We start from the raw sequence: 17058 nt of genomic DNA, 5'->3' as shown, positions 1-17058 counted from the left end.
AACAAATTTGAAGTGCTTAAAAACCATTTATTAATATATATATTTGGCGGAATACACTCAGGCGACTTGAAGTTCCGCTCTGAGACCCCCAATTTGGCCAAATTTAAAAAATTTCGTATATGCATGTGTGATACATCATTAGAAAGCTTAAAATCTCAAATTTCTGGGGGAAGAAAAATTTTGAACAGGAGGGCATTTAAAAAAAAAAAAATTAAACATCAAAACCCTAACTGGAGGTGAGAGCACGCGAGAGCAGAATTAAAGACGCCACGATTTTAACGAGATATTATCACGTACTTAATTTTTTTCGATCCAAAAAATCCATGTAGCATGTATCACCGAGTGTCAAGACACAGCTATGAATGGCCACAGCCGGATTTTTGGCAGATTTCATGGACGAAACATGGTAATATAACAAGGGTCGCGATGCACAAATCGCAGACATCAAGGAGTGGTCGAGATTTTCATTTTCATATATTTACCCTTTTAGACGTTTTTTTTTTTTTTTTTTTTAACTTTTCTTTGTTTGGATCCATTATTTATCATCTAAAATATTCGGGAAAATGCGACAGTAATGAAAAAAATACATTTAAGCGATAGTTATGAGGTAGATATCCGTGACTTTTTTACAAACAGCAATTTTTTCGTTGTGACGTAATTTGTTTGAAAGCTTAAAATATGCAAGTGAATAATTTTTTTAAGTCTCTTTTTTTTTTTTAAACTAAATATTAGACATCGATTAATGATTCTAAGCTAAAAATGGCAGACATTTTCAATAAGAAATATAATTACTTCTTTTTATGGGTAGGTTGAAACAAAAGCGGTTGTGCGACGTCTGTAAACAGGGGGTTCCAGGGTAAAACGGACAGATTAGAAATAGTATGGATGCTTAATGCACCATGAATCTGCTATGGCAGCATATAGACATATTGTTCTATCAAACACAACAGTTGTTTTGGCTTAAAATACAGCAGTTTCTTTTAAAGAGGAGTGCAAGAGCAGAAACGGCTTTTTCAGTCTTGTCTATGTTTGCTGCCATATACATGAAAGTTTTTATTTTTTTAATTATGGTTTGGGGGGGGGGAAGTGAAAAAAAACATGTTTTTTTTTTTTGAGGGGTGGGGGCACTACTTCGGAGTTTTAAACCTATTGCGCTGGGTTCTGGTCCCCATTAACCGCAAAAACTGTAAATCATGTGTATCGACCTCATGTTTTTTTTTTTTTTTTTGCAAAAATGAAATTTTTAATAGCATTTATGTAGTCCTATATCCCCCCAAAAATCTGAAAATATCTAGTTGTTTGCCCTTTCTTAAAAGAATGTTTTAAAATAACAAAAGAATAAAACACTTTTTCATTTTTGAATTTTAATGAAAAAATAGATAATATAAGAATTAAAAACTGAATAAATAAAAAAGGAGGGGTTTGAATGAGCACACACCATACACTTGTGGCGAATAAATAAAATGGTTACTAAAAACAATTGATTATAACATAACAATGAATGTTTCAAGCTTAAATTAGTCTTAAAATTTAAAACCACTCACAAGTACTAGTAGATTATTATATATCATGTTATGTTGAAATGTGATGCATTTAACATTTCTGACTGGTCTGTTAATAGTGATTTAAAATGAAGTGAGAGCTGTCACAACTGTTGTATAATTTTTCATCAAATATTTATACACAGTTGCCTATTTTTTGGCCACTCCAAATACGAAATGTGTTCCTGCTTTTTAAATCTGCTAAGCAGCAACGTTTTAGTGCACTGAGTCATTTGGAACCAAGAATGAAGTCACTCACTGCGTAATGATATGACTTTCTGTCATCTTGATTCTTGTTTAAGTCCTCTTCAGTGATACCTCCCACATTGATCTGAACTACTTTTGGCCATAAAGACTTGATTACGCTCTCTTTTTCCCTCTCTGCCTATTACAGATATTCCGTGGAGGGCTTTTTGGACAAAAACAGAGACCTGCTTTTCCAAGATTTCAAGCGCCTCATGTACAACAGGTGCTAAATACACCACCATTGTTGCAGCGCTTCAGTAACTGGGCCAAGTCAAGCCTCTGCTCGCCTATTAAAAATATTTTTTCCCGTTTTTTGTGCTCTTGTTCAAAGCTCCAATACAGTCATGAAGGAAATGTGGCCAGACGGTCAACTGGGCATCACAGAGGTCACCAAGCGACCACTTACAGCAGCCACTCTGTTCAAAAACTCCATTGTGGCGTTAGTGGAAAAATTGGCATGCAAGGTTAGTTCTAAGCCATAGAAAAGACAATATGATTAGTTCTTTCACATACCGTAATTTCAGGACCATAAGCCGCTACTTTTTCCCCCCGTTTTGAATCCTGCGACTGATTTGTTGCTTATTTGTTGATTTATTTGGGTTAATAGGTAACACTTTATTTGACTGTGGCATCATAAGACTGCTATAAGACGGTCATTATTATGACATGACACTATCATGGGCATTGATGAACGCTTATGACAGATGTCATTAAGTATCATCCGGCAAATTATGTCACTAACTCCGTTTATGTTGAGCTCGGATCTTTTACATCTATTCAAAAGTGAGATAATTTGCCGGATGACACAAAATGACATCTGTCATTGGCATTCATTAAGGCTCATTGAAGTATCATGTCATAATTATGATGGTCTTATGAAAGTTTTATGGCTCAACTGTCAAATAAAGTGTTACTAAATACCATAGCTCGCAATTAATGAAACAAGTGGAACAGTAACTGAAGAAATAATTAGCACAGAACATGAATTTTGATTGGTATTTACCTCTGTAGCGCTGCAGTGCATGCTAAGAGGCATGTTGGATGACAACAGAGTTGATAGCATGTGGCAGCAGAGGTTGTCTGTCTCCCCCAAGGGAGCAGTGATGACCAAATGAAGCTTCTTGAAGCAATGAAGCTTCATGGTGGTTCATTTGGTCTCAGACATTCTTATGATACCACTGTCAAATAAAGTTTTACCGGTTACCATTTTTGTTGTAAATATCCCATAATACAGTGAGGACAGCTGCGGCTTATTCTAGTGTGGCTTATTTATGAAAAAAAAGGCCATTTTCATGTCAAATTTGGTGGGTGACGGTTTATAGTCAGGTGTGCCTTATAATCCGAAAATTACAGTAATTAGTTTGAGCATTTTTTCCTAAGCTGTAAAAAGAAAAACATCCCTGCTAAAGTTAATATGTTTAAACTGAAGTTGCCATTTAGTTGATGCATTTCCCTTTAAAAACGGAATGAGTCACTGTGCTATTCTGAGGCTGCCGACGTAAAGGCTGTTCATCACCATACATGACGGTGACATACAGTACAACCGTGGCTGTGTTTGAAGGCTTGCATGCGGCTTGACGTTTTCTCTTCCTGCTGTGGGTTGAGAGTATGTGAAGCCACCGAAAGGTTCTCTGCTGTGTGTTAGAAGCACACAAGGAATTAGATAGGAAATTTGAAAACAATCAGGTGGAAGAAGGGGAAAAAAACTACAATGAATTAGAAAAGAGAAAACAGGAAGAGGGAAAAATATAGTACTTTGTAGTAGTAGTAAGTTGATGGATAAACTATTGGAAGGAAGAGCAAAAAAACGCAAGGAACTAGTTAGGAAAAGGGGAAAAACTGGTGGCAGAGTGGGAAAAAAACACAAGAAATTGAATAAGAAGAGTAAATAAGAAGGTGGAAGTGGGAAAACCTCCCCTCAAGGGAATAAATGAGAAAAGGGAAAACAGGAGGGTGGTATGGAGGGAAAACACAAAGAATTACCATAATTTTTGGACTATATGGCACACCTAACTATAAGCTGCCACCCACCAAATTTGACCCCAAAATGGCATTTGTTCATAGATGAGCTGCACTGGACTATAAACCGTAGGTGCGCTCACTGTATTATGGGATATTTACGCCAAAAGATATTAACCTGTAAAACTTTATTTGACAGTGGCATCATAAGACTCAGACCAAATGAAGCACCATGAAGCTTTGAACCAGTTGGTTGCAAAGCTTCATTGCTTCAAGAATCTTCGTTTTTGCCATCACTGCTCATTGGGAGAGACAGATAAGCTCTGCTGGCACCTGCTATCAACACTGTTGTCATTCAACACGCATTCTAGCATGCATTGTAGCGCTACAGATATAAATAACAATCAAAATTCATGTTCTGTGCTACTTATTTCTTCAGTTACTGTTCCAGTTGTTTCATTAATTGCTAGCTATGGTATTTGGTAACACGTTTTATGACAGTGGTGCCATAAAACGGTCATAAGACCATCATAATAATGACATGACAGTGCCATGAACATTAATGAATGCTTATGACTGATATCATTTTGTGTCATCCAGCAAATGATCTCACTTTTGAATGGATATAAAAGATCAGAGCTGGACATTAATGGTGTTAGTGACATAATTTGCTGGATGATACTTAATGACATCTGTCATAAGCATTCATTAATATCCATGACAGTGTCATGTCATAATTATGACGGTCTTATGGGCCGCTGTCAAATAAAGTGTTACCTATTAACCCAAATAAATAAAATAAGCCGCACTGGACTGTAAGCTGCAAGATTCAAAATTTAAGTGAAAAAGTAGCGGCCTATAGTCCGAAAATTACGGTAGATAGCAAGGGCGTAGGTTTGCATAGGGTCGCTGGGGACATACACTACCAACTTTTCAGGATGCTCAAATTGTCCCCAACAAGTTTTATCTTATTTGCATTACATAAAGAGTTCAGCCTTAGATTTATCCCTTTTCACTTGCTGAATGTGCCGGACCATTTTTTCCCCCTGAAATGCACGTTTGATTGGCTGATGAGTTGAAGCTCCCGCCCCCGTCCCGCCACAAAGAAACACACACATACTCACACAGCCCTGACAGATTCATGTTGACAACACGCCGCCTCCTCCGCCACCTTCGAAGAGGAGGGATAATAAAAGTTGTTTTTTTTTTTTTTCCGGCCAGCAGCAGCCACTGTCAGTCATGTAAAAAGACGTCAATGTTGTCGAAGTGGGGGAAACACCACAAATTTAGCTACTAAAAGTCCGACCTACATCAGAGTTAGCATAACATTATACTTGCTAACCTGCAAAACTACCGCGGTCAGGCCAGCCTCCCGAATGAACAACGAAGTCAAGCTAACCGTCCCTCATTTGGATCATTGTTTGTGTTATGTGCATTATGGTAATATCGTCCCTACCAATGTTGAGACAAAACTACACCATAGGTAGATAGAGTGCAGGTGCACAGTATGGAATTAGTAAAAAAACTGCTCAGCACGTTAGCAACAGAAATGCAGTGTTGGAAATCTCATTTGAGTGCTTTGTTTCTCGTAGTGCTAGCATACTTGTTTAGTAACAAGATAGCGTTTACCTCCACAATCCCTGTTGATGTGAAGGCATTTGTCGGCTTCTCCACTACACTTGAATGTGCTTTAAATAACCTGAAAAGCTACACTAGCCTCAGCTGCTTCGCACCTCCACGTGTTGGTTTTACAGTGACTGTCAATCATCGTTAACAATCCGTGTCCATCAATCAGACCTTATTTGCGAAGACCATTGCTCAAAGTGGTTCATATCGGTTGTTGTTTTCAGGAGCCGTATTACGTGAGATGCATCAAACCGAATGAGGTCAAGTCCCCGCTGCTGTTCGATGATGCTCGCTGCCAACATCAGGTCGCCTATCTGGGCCTTCTGGAGAACGTCATGGTGCGCCGAGCTGGTTTCGCCTACAGGCAGCCTTACGCTCGCTTCTTACAGCGGTAACAGAGATTCCACACAAACAATGTACAATTGACTGTTCTGAATGTTGATGTTCTAACTGTCCTTCTTTAGCTATAAAATGACTTGCGAGTACACTTGGCCCAACCACTTGATGGAATCGGACAGGGACGCGGTGGAAGCCATCGTCAGACAGCACGGATTCCAAGACGACGTGGCGTACGGTCACTCCAAGCTTTTTGTGCGAACGCCGCGATCCCTCTTTACTTTGGAGCAGGAGAGAGCCGCCCTCATTCCCATCCTTGTGCTTTTCCTACAAAAGGTCTGGTCAGGTGTTTCAGCGATGCAGAACGCAGTTACATAAACGTATATCATTGTATTTTTCGGATTATAAATCGCATTTACCTAAGTAAAAGTCACTATAGCCAGACATTAAAAAATTGTGATTTATAGTCCGGGAAAAAAACTTCCAGTGAAATTACCATATCCTTTCTTCTTGTAATGACCTAGTTAGACGACTCTACAGAGAAGTCTCACCCTTTTAAAATTCACACAGGTATGGCGGGGGGCTCTCGCTCGAATGAGGTGCCGGCGAATGAAGGCCATCTACGCCATCATGGGCTGCTTTAAGCGCTACAAGGTCAAGGCCCACTTCTGGGAAGTGGAGCAGCGCTTTGCAAATGTGAGGAACATGGCCGATTACGGGAAAAGCGTCATGTGGCCAACGCCGCCCGCTGCTCTCGCAGGGTTTCACGCCATCACGGTCTCGCTGCATCGCAGGTCAGAAAGGACTTTTTTTTTTTTTTTAAGCATATTCTTCAGACTATAACTTGCTACTTTTTTCTACAATTATAATAAGAATGCAGCTGATTTATAGATTTTTATTGGCTACTTTTGCAGCCTAGATACAGTGGGGAGAACAAGTATTCGATACACTGCCGATTTTGCTGGTTTTCCCACTTGCAAAGCATGTAGAGGTCTGTAATTTGTATCATACTGTAAGTTCTCTTCAACTGTGAGGGACAGAATCTAATACAAAAATCCAGAAAATCACATTGTATAATTTTTAAATAATAAATTTGTATTTAACTGCATGAAATAAGTATTTGATACATTACCAACTAGTAAATATTTCGGCTCTCAGTTCTTTTTTAAGAACCCCTCCTCTTCTCCACTCATTACCAGAAGTAACTGCACCTGTTTGAACTTGTTACCTGTTTAAAAGACACCTGTTCACATGCTCAAACAAACAAACTCCAACCTCTCCACAATGGCCAAGACCAAAGAGCTGTGTAAGGACATCAGGGATAAAATAATAGACCTGCACAAGGCTGGGATGGGCTACAGGAAAATAAGCAAGCAGCTTGGTGAGAAGGTAACAACTGTTGGAGCGATTATTAGAAAATGGAAGAAATTCAAGTTGACGGTCAATCTGCCTCGTTCTGGGGCTCCATGCAAGAGCTCACCTCGTGGGGCATCACTGATCATGAGGAAGGAGAGGGATCAGCCCAGAACTACACGGCAGGACCTGGTCAATGACCTGAAGAGAGCTGGAACCACAGTCTCGAAGACAACCATCTGAAACACATTACGCCGTCCTTGATTAAAATCCTACAGCGCACGCAAGGTCCCGCTGCTGAAGCCAGTGCATGTCCAGACACGTCTGAAGTTTGCCACTGACCATCTGGATGATCCAGAGGAGCAATGGGAGAAGGTCATGTGGTTGGATGAGACCAAAATTGAACTTTTTGGTCTAAACTCGGCTCGTCGTGTTTGGAGGAAAAAGAAGGATGAATACAACCCCAAGAACACCATCCTAACTGTGAAACATGGAAGAGGAAACATAATTTTTTGGGGCTGCTTCTCTGCCAAGGGTACAGGACGACTGCACCGTATTTAGGGGAGGATGGATGGGGCTATGTATCGCCAGATCTTGGCTGACAATCTCCTTCCTTCAGTGAGAGCCCTGAAGATGGGTCGTGGCTGGGTCTTCCAGCATGACAGCGACCCAAAGCACACAGCCAAGGCAACTAAAGAGTGGCTCTGTGAGAAGCATCTTTATGGTACTGGAGTTGCCTAGCCAGTCACCAGATCTGAACCTGATAGAAAATCTATGGAGGGAGCTGAAAGTCCGTGTTGCCCGACAGCAGCCCCAAAACCTGAAGGCTCTTGAGAAGATCTGGATGGAGGAGTAGGCCAAAATCCCTGCTGTACTGTGTGCAAACCTTGTCAAGGACTACAGGAAACGTTGGGTATCTGTAATAGCAAACAATTGTTTCTGTACCAAATAATAAGTTTGATTTTTGTGATCAAATACTTATTTCATGCAATTAAATGCAAATTTATTATTTAAAAATCTTACAACGTGATTTTCTGGATTTTTGTATTAGATTCCGTCCCTCATAGTTGAAGAGAACTTATGATACAAATTACAGACCTCTACATGCTTTGCAAGTGGGAAAACCAGCAAAATCGGCAGTGTATCAAATACTTGTTCTCCCCACTGTATCTGGATTTTGGGTTTGTTCAGAGTCTAATTTACTAACGTGAGTGTTCCATTATCCAACGACACTATGTAGTTGAAAGCACCTTTAGGGATAGCATTCCCAAGGGTGCATTTGTGAGAAAGTCTATGAACTCCCCATCAGTTGATAGGACACGGGGCTTGGGGCCGATTCGTAGGGGGCCTATTTTCAAAAATGTTAAATTCAAAATATTTTCGAAACCAAAGCCGCTAGCGACTTAAAACCCAAACAGGCACCTACCTCCCTTAGGCATAATGAGTCTCCATGAGCAGTGACATCAAAAAATTAAGTTGTTCTCTAATAAAATCCCGATTAATAATTTTATTTATACAAGTATAGCAAAACTTAAAATGGCTATAAAATTCTCAAACTTTACGTTAGATGCACAAAAATCACCAAATGCAGAGATAATCACCTATATTTTCAGGATCATTAGCAATATTTAACATATGTTTTTGCCCAAAATAGTAACATAATTATTTTTAGTTTTCAACAGCTAATAAATCACTTAATTTTCACATCAGAAACTTAATACTTGAGGAAAGCATACAGAATCATCTGAAATTTACTCAACAAAAGCAAAATTTGCATTTTTCTATGTACTATCACAACTTATTTAGGTTGAATTCCGCTATTGTGTAGAGATATAAAATCTAATATGGCGGCCGTCACAAAACAAAGAGCTTTTTAAGTTAAAAATTCTTGTAAATAAATGCTTAAATCAAGGAATTTCTGTAGATATGAACGTAAAACAGTGTAGATTCTTGGTTAAAAGAAAAAAATGGGCAGTTATCATTCATTTTACGGAAATATTTCAAGCCAAAGTTACACTAATTTTATCCATTGTTTTTTTCCACAACATTTCAAAGTGCATGGATGGTGCTATTTAATATAATAATTACCTTGAATCCTCGACCAAATCACTTTCGAGACACTCCTGCCTTCTATATGCAGTAAAACCTTCGTCCTATTTCCACCTAAATCCGGCATTAGAACGGAGCGTGTGTTTGAGTTTATCACAGTGAAAGCCAACTCAATGTTCTGCCTCGTTTGGGCCCCTACGGGAAGGCGTAGCACAATGCCTGTGGGAGCTGTCTTGTCAACTGATGGTGGAGTCTATGGTGAGTTATTTACAGGCACGCACCAACTTATTGTCAGAGAAGACCTTTGGTGTCGCTACAGAAGAACAATTTAAAGCTAACCTAAATGATATCCATTGTTTGCTGCAAAAAGCTGCTATGCAGGCATGCTTCTAGTCAGGTTCGATAGGCACTATGGTATTTTTATGGCTTAAGAAGTCTCTGTCTGAGCTTGGTGCCATTCCAGGTTGAGGCTAATGCTAATGCTAGCTTGGCAGATTAAAAAAAAAAAAACAAAAAAAAAAAAACACAATTTCTGGATTTTTGCGGGTTAATTAGCATCATTGTACCTTGTTTCTCAGATTCATTTTGCCTCGTGGACCTCAGCGTCATTATGATTTTGCCATTTTGAGTGCATTTTGAGTCCCTACCAACTTGTACAAGAACGCATCTTTAGTGATTGCATTCCCTTGGCTAAATTTGTGAGGAAGTGCGTTATTTACAGGAACCTTAGGTATCACAACTGAAGAGCAATTTGAAGTAACCATTTCACAAAATAGAACAAACTAAAGGATATCCCCAGTTCTCTGCGATAAGGCTACTATGCTAGCATAGCGTTTGTTAGTCAAAACTGGATTTTATGGCCGAAAAGGCTCAACCAAATGCTTGGTATCATTTAAGAAGAACAAGTTAAAGCTAGCAATTAATGCTAGCTTGACAAATTTAAAAGGAATAGACATCCCCAGTGTGCTACAGCCAAGCTGTTGTTATTGCTAGCAGTGACAGCAGTTAACCTGAGATTTTAATAGAACTACGTCCACTGCAAGCTAACAAATCAAGGTAAAGTGTATATTATATTTACTTCAACATAATTGTAGTTACCTGCTTTTCAAAGTGAAGTCTTAACTTTTTGAGGTTTCAGACTGGCTATGAACACACCTGTTGTACTTGTGACACTGTTCAGAACAGCATACGACTTATAGTTAGGTATTTACAGCACTTTGTGTGTATTTTTTCAGGTGGTGGGCAAGACAGATGGTGAAGAAAATTCCGCCGTCCGATATGCCGGAAATTCGAGCCAAAGTCGCCGCTTTGACCGCTCTGGGTGGCGAAAGGAAAGACTGGGGTTGCGTTCGAGCTTGGGAAAGGGACTACCTGGCCAATGTGAGAGTCCCACACACAAGCACGTCGAGTCAAATGACATGAAATTGTTGATAATCGTCTGTGAATGTATATGGCGGGCATGTGACAAGAAGCAAACAATGTGACTGCGGCACTTGTGAGCGGAGCCCACTTTAATGAATCCCACACTCTGTTCTTTTCCGAGCTAATCTGAGCTTGTTTGCTGGCTGCGGGCTTTCAGACACGCCTTCGGGGGAGCGTGAGCGTGATTTGAGCGTCGCTCTGAGTCACTCGCATGTGTTTGCCGCGGCCCGTGACTGCAAAGTCTCATTGAGGATGCCGAGTTCACGTGATTGGGCTTCGTTCTACAATAACAGAATTAGTACAGAGAGAAAAAATAAATAGGCTTGGGTGTATTGTAGGCTGACAGTAAATGATTCAAGTTTAATGCCATTGACGTTGACAGACATCCAAACGGATCAGACGTCTGTAGCCGTCAATGGCAGCCAATGAGTTACATAAATACCGTAATTTTTCGACTATAACCTGCTACTTTTTTCCCCTTATTTTGAATCCTTGTGGCTAATAGTCCAGTATGGCCTATTTGTTGATTTATTTGGGTTAATAGGTAACACTTTCTTTGACTGTGGTGTCGTAAGACTGCCATAAGACCATCATAATTATGACATAACACTATCATGGGCATTAATGACATTTTGAATTATGTCACGAACTCCATTTATGTCCAGCACGGATCTTTACATCTATTCAAAAGTGAGATTATTTGCAGGATGACACAAAATGACATCTGTCATAAGCATTCATTAATGCTCATGACGTGTCATGTCATAATGGCGTACCGCAAGCAACACGTCACTTCCGCTCATTAGTATTCATGACATTAGCTACTGTTGCTAAGTAGGGACAAGCCAGTTTATCCCTAATAGGAAATGAATGGAAATCGTGTACGAAGGAGATGTTTACAGAACTAAAACTACCAATTCTCTCCGAAAATGATGTGCCTGGTGCCAAATTCACTGGCAAAGATGTGGAAGAACATAAAAATGTTCAGTTAAAGAGATGGCATGAGTGTCGAAGGCTGAAAAAGACGAAAAGAACGAGCCGACCTAAGCATAGCCTTAGCTTTTTTTATCAACGTGACTGACAATGACATTCTCCCGTTTCAACAAGCTATCCTTTACCATCAGCCCTGTCTTTCTTATATATCCTCTGGTTGTCCTACGTCTCTTACTGTTCTTGGGGGCAATTTAGTTAGCTTTGTGATCGGCATGTTCGTTTTTGAAAGATTACCGGCGAAAAGTAGCACAAATTACTTTGGTTCTATGCGAGGGCGGGTCTATAATGTCCCACTTCGGCTTTACTTCCGCTTTATGATGCGACGTCACGGTCTAAAGATAGCTTGCGTGCGGTACGCCATTGTGATAGTCTTATGGCGCCAGTGTCAAATAAAGTGTTACCAAATACCATAACTAACAAATAATGAAACAACTCAAACAGTAACTGAAGAATTAATTAGCATAGAACATGAATTTTAAATGTTATTTACATCTGTAGTGCTGCAATGCATGTTAAGAGGCATGTTGGATGACAATACTGTTGGTGGCCGGTGGCAGCAGAGGTTGACTCACTCCTCCAAGGGCCAAATGAAGCTTCTTGAAGCTTTGCAGCCAATTGGTTAAAAGCTTCATGGTGGTTCATTTGGTCTTATGATGCCGCTGTCAAATATAGTGTTACCAGTTAATATCTTTTGGTGTAAATATCCCATATTACATTGAGGACAGCTGCGGTTTATAATCCAGTGCGGTTCATCTATGAACAAATGCTGTTTTCTCATCAAATTTGGTGGGTGGCGGCTTATAGTCCGAAAATTACGGTAAGTAGTAGCCTTAGGACACGGTTATAATTAATGAAATACATTGAATAGATTTTTAATGTAAAATATTTACCTTAAAAGAAGAAAAATGAGAGAGAGAATATTTGCTGCTAAGATCACTTTTATTTAGTTTAGAATGACTATCCAGGACTGCCTAGTGATAGCTCACATCTCCCTGTGAAGCTGCATTCCCGCAAATAATACAAGTCTTTGATTCTTGCAGGTGCGAGACTGCCCACAAACCAGTTCCGGCTTCGCTCGCTTCGCCCGGGAGCTGCGGAACAAAGACGAGTACAGTCAAGTCCTCTTTTCTGGCTTCTGTCGGAAGGTAAAGCACACATCATCACTCGCACGCTACATACATGATAGCTAAATTGCACTAAGAGGGGCTGAAATATATAGACAAATATTTAGAGAAATTTAGACAAATATTCAACCAAAAATCAACAAAAAGTCCTGAACCGGAGTGCAGTCAGCTGAAGCCCTGCTTATTATTATGCTGAATTTGCTTTTATCATATCCCAGTGGATGATAACAGCTGCAATTTCCGAATGGAGAGTGCAGTCATATAAATCTTGTCGAGCTTTAAAATATATTCGCAGCATTTGTTCTGCGCTTTTGCATTTGTGAGTCAATACTCCAACATTTGATAGCTGTGAAAATTTTGCAAGTGATAATAAAACAGCCATTGTGTATTTTGATTTGTTTTTATACTCTTCTTATAGATGAACAGATTTAACAAAAGCACAGACCGTGGCGTGCTTATCACAGACAAGTTCTTCTACAAATTAGAGCCCAAAAAACAATTCAAGGTTCTGAGGAAAACCCCTTTGGACACAGTAAGTACCGTGTTGGAGTACAGCAATCAGCACAATGAGTTCCATTTTTTGCCTCATTCATGCGTCACCGTGTTTTTCACCTTGACCTTCGACATGAGACTCTTAGATTTCTGTCAGGCGCAATGACTGTACAGAATGATGGTGCCGTGGTTTCCTTTTTTTTCCCTCCAGTGGTTTATTCTCTCACTGTGTGACCTGGATAAGATTCATAACCCTCAGTATGAGCACTAGTGCTTAATGGTGGTTATCTTTAGCTACTCTACTGCTACTGCTGCTTAATGATGCTGTTTAACCTCCGGCATGTTTTGAGTGCTTTATCTTAATGGCCAAAACCACTACATGACTCAGTCGGGGTGAGGTTCACCATTTTGTGAGCGACTGGGTGAGCAAATCAATTGTTTTATTTAACTCATTGGTTGCGGTGGTAGACGTCAAATCCATTTGGACTAGGGGGCCTGGCAGCGATCATATGACCCAATGGATTGGACGTTCATTGTGTCAATTGTAGCAAATTAGTTTACATGGAAAAACATGTATGAAGATCACAATTTTTAATTAATATTTTTTTTTACACCCTCCAGATGCAATGATTGTATTTTATCAAATTTGTTTGGTGTGTCTATTGAATAAACATTCACTTCAGAAAGTTTCACCTCAAAGTTTGCATGTCAATGGCAGTGAAAGTTGTTACTCATAAAAGGGAAAAAAAAGTATTGTGGTTTTCCGATTTTTTCTTTTAATTTAAAACAAAAATACCATTTTCGGACTATAAGCCGCTACTTTTTTCCTTCATTTTGAATACTGTGGCTTAAGCTCCTCGGTGCCAAGGCTCCGGGGGTAGATGAGATCCGCCCGGAGTTCCTGAAGGCTCTGGATGTTGTAGGGTGGTCGTGGCTGACACGTCTCTACAACATCGCGTGGACATCGGGGACAGTGCCTCTGGATTGGCAGACCGGGGTGGTGGTCCCCCTTTTTAAGAAGGGGGACCGGAGGGTGTGTTCCAATTATAGATGGATCACACTCCTCAGCCTTAGTGCTGTTGGCTTCATCAAGCCGTGACCTCCAACTCTTCCTGGAGCGGTTCGCAGCTGAGGGTGAAGCGGTTGGGATGAAGATCAGCACCTCCAAATCCGAGACCATGGTCCTCAGTCGGAAAAGGGTGGAGTGCCCTCTCCGAGTCGGGGATGAGATCCTGCCCCAAGTGGAGGAGTTCAAGTATCTTGGGGTCTTGTTCACGAGTGACGGTAGGAGGGAGCGGGAGATCGACAGGCGAATCGGTGCGGCGTCTGCAGTAATGCGGACTCTGCACCGGTCCGTAATGGTGAAGAAGGAGCTGAGCCGATAGGCAAAGCTCTCGATTTACCAGTCGATCTACGTTCCTACCCTCACCTATGGTCACCAGCTTTGGGTCGTGACCGAAAGAACAAGATCCCGGATACAAGCGGCTGAAATGAGTTTCCTCCGCAGGGTGTCCGGGCTCTCCCTTAGAGATAGGGTGAGAAGCTCGGTCATCCGGGAGGGACTCGGCGTCGAGCCGCTACTCCTCCGCGTAGAGAGGAGCCAGCTGAGGTGGCTCGGGCATCTGGTTCGGATGCCTCCCGGACGCCTCCCTGGAGAGGTGTTACGGGCATGTCCCACCGGCGGGAGGCCCCGGGGACGACCCAGGACACGCTGGAGAGACTTTGTCTCTCGTCTGGCCTGGGAACGCCTTGGGATCCCGCCGGAGGAGCTGGTTGAAGTGGCTGGGGAGAGGGAAGTCCGGGCTTCCCTGTTAAAGCTGCTGCCCCCGTGACCCGACCCCGGGACAAGCGGAAGATAATGGATGGACAAAAATACCATAATTTTCGGACTATAAGCCGCTACTTTTTTCCTTCATTTTGAATACTGTGGCTTATAGTCCAATGTGTCTTATTTGTTGATTCATTTGGGTTAATGGGTAATACTTTATTTGATAGCGGCGTTATAATACTGTCATAAGAACGTCATAATCATGACCTGACACTATCATGGGCATTAATGAATGCATATGACAGATATTATTTTGTGTCATCTGGCAAATTATGTCACTAACTTCATTTATGTTCAGCTCGGATCTTTTGCATTCATTTAAAAGTGAGATCATTTGCCAGATAACACTAAATGACATCTCTTATAAGCATTCATTAATGTTCATGACAGTGTCATGTCATAATTATGATTGTCTAATGACAGTCTTATGGCGCCACTTTCAAATAAAGTGTTAACAAATACCATAACTGGCAATTAATGAAACAACTGGAACTGTAATTGAGGAAATAATTGGCACAGAACATGAATTTCGATTGTTATCTACATCTGTAGTGCTGCAATGCATGGTAGGAGGCATGTTGGACAACAAGTGTTGACAGCAGGTGGCAGCAGAGGTTGACTGTCTCCCCCAAGGGAGCAGTGATGGCCAAATGAAGCTTCTTCAAGCAATGAAGTGATGGTTTATTAATTTGGTCTTATGGCAGTCGTATGATGCTGCTGTCAAATAAAGTGTTACCGGTTAATATATTTTGGTGTAAATACCCCAGAATACAGTGAGGACAGCTGCGGCTTATCTATGAATAAATGCGTTTTCGTGTCAATTTTGGTGGGTGGCGGCTTATAGTCAGGTGCGCCCTATAGTGCAAAAATTACGGTAAATAATTAAAACGGATTGGATGTCTATTGCTGGCAATGGTATGAAATGTGCTAATGGATCATTTCCAAATATTTTCATGTGACTAAATAAGGTTTTTGGGCATCATTTTTTTCCCTTTTACCCAGTGCTTCTCAACCTGGGTTCGATTGAACCCCAAGGGGTTCGGTGAGTCAGTCTAAGGCAGGGGTCACCAAAATTTTTCCTGTGAGCGCCACATAACTTTTCCGTTCTCTGATGAGGGGCCGGGGTCAGTTTGTAACAGAAAAAGTGTGACGAATGCAGGAGTGCCTAAATGTAAAAATGTATTGTTTTTCAGAAAGCCACAATCAAATAACCCTCTCTGGATTCTTCACGGAACAAAAGTAAATAAGATAAAAAAATAATACAATATCATATAATATAATATAATAAAAACACTATTAATTAAATAGATAATAACCAAATAACCCTCTCTGGGTTCTTCACAGAAAAAGCCAGGGGAAAAAAAAAAAAAAAAGCTCTCTCGGATTGTTCAGGGGGCCGGACCAAATGTGGAGGCGGGCCGTAGTTTGGGGACCCCTGGTATAAGGGGTTTGGTGAAGGTTAAGACACGCAGGGCCCTATTTTTGGACACCGACTAAATCTAGGCAAAGTGGTGTTTTAGACAGGATTTTGGATTGGTTAGTCTCCAATTTACAGGCTTTATTCCAATTATTTCAACTGCTAGACCTTTATCTGATGGGAGGAGCAACTGGTTTGCTCAGTGGAAGGTTGACTCTCACTTGTTATGAAGAAGTACAAGAGACCTACGTGTAAAGTACACTGCGTTTACATAAAAAAAAAAAGGTGTCACATTTTACGTCATGAAAATAGGATGTGATGTGAGGATGTGATTGAAGATAAAAAATAAAGATAAAACCACACGTTTTGGCCTGTTTAAAAAAAATGAGAAAATTTGAATGGAAATTCACTTAAGTTTTAGCTTGCTAGCTTAGATGTATCCAATTTTAATTTGGAAAAAAAAATGTAATTCCAAAGGGTTCGGGTAATGTACAGTGGGGAGAACAACTATTTGATACACAGTCAATGGGAAAACCCATTGGCAGTGTATCAAATACTTGTTCTCCCCACTGTATGTGTGAAACTCTGTACCTTTAGCAAGGTTAAGAACCACTGCTCTAACCTGAGAGCAAAACTAGACTGCTAGCTAGCTAGCTAGCAAACTCAACTCAC

General features: G+C 40.6%; 1 protein-coding gene across 2 annotated transcripts in view; it reads left to right on the top strand.

Moving 5' to 3' along the window:
- Positions 1 to 17058, top strand: part of myo1g (myosin IG) — a 46477-nt gene that overhangs the window by 15512 nt on the left and 13907 nt on the right. For both annotated transcript variants that reach the window (XM_057828043.1, XM_057828045.1), the window contains 8 exons: positions 1936 to 2010; positions 2119 to 2251; positions 5597 to 5763; positions 5837 to 6044; positions 6279 to 6502; positions 10346 to 10490; positions 12566 to 12670; positions 13068 to 13181. In XM_057828043.1, the coding sequence (XP_057684026.1) occupies positions 1936 to 2010; positions 2119 to 2251; positions 5597 to 5763; positions 5837 to 6044; positions 6279 to 6502; positions 10346 to 10490; positions 12566 to 12670; positions 13068 to 13181 (1171 nt within the window). The remainder of the gene's footprint in view (positions 1 to 1935; positions 2011 to 2118; positions 2252 to 5596; positions 5764 to 5836; positions 6045 to 6278; positions 6503 to 10345; positions 10491 to 12565; positions 12671 to 13067; positions 13182 to 17058) is intronic.

Source organism: Corythoichthys intestinalis, chromosome 22, assembly GCF_030265065.1.
Source record: "Corythoichthys intestinalis isolate RoL2023-P3 chromosome 22, ASM3026506v1, whole genome shotgun sequence".
Taxonomy (NCBI): Eukaryota; Metazoa; Chordata; class Actinopteri; order Syngnathiformes; family Syngnathidae; genus Corythoichthys; species Corythoichthys intestinalis.
The sequence above is the reverse complement of the archived record's forward strand: the minus strand, read 5'-3'. Positions and strand labels throughout refer to the sequence as shown.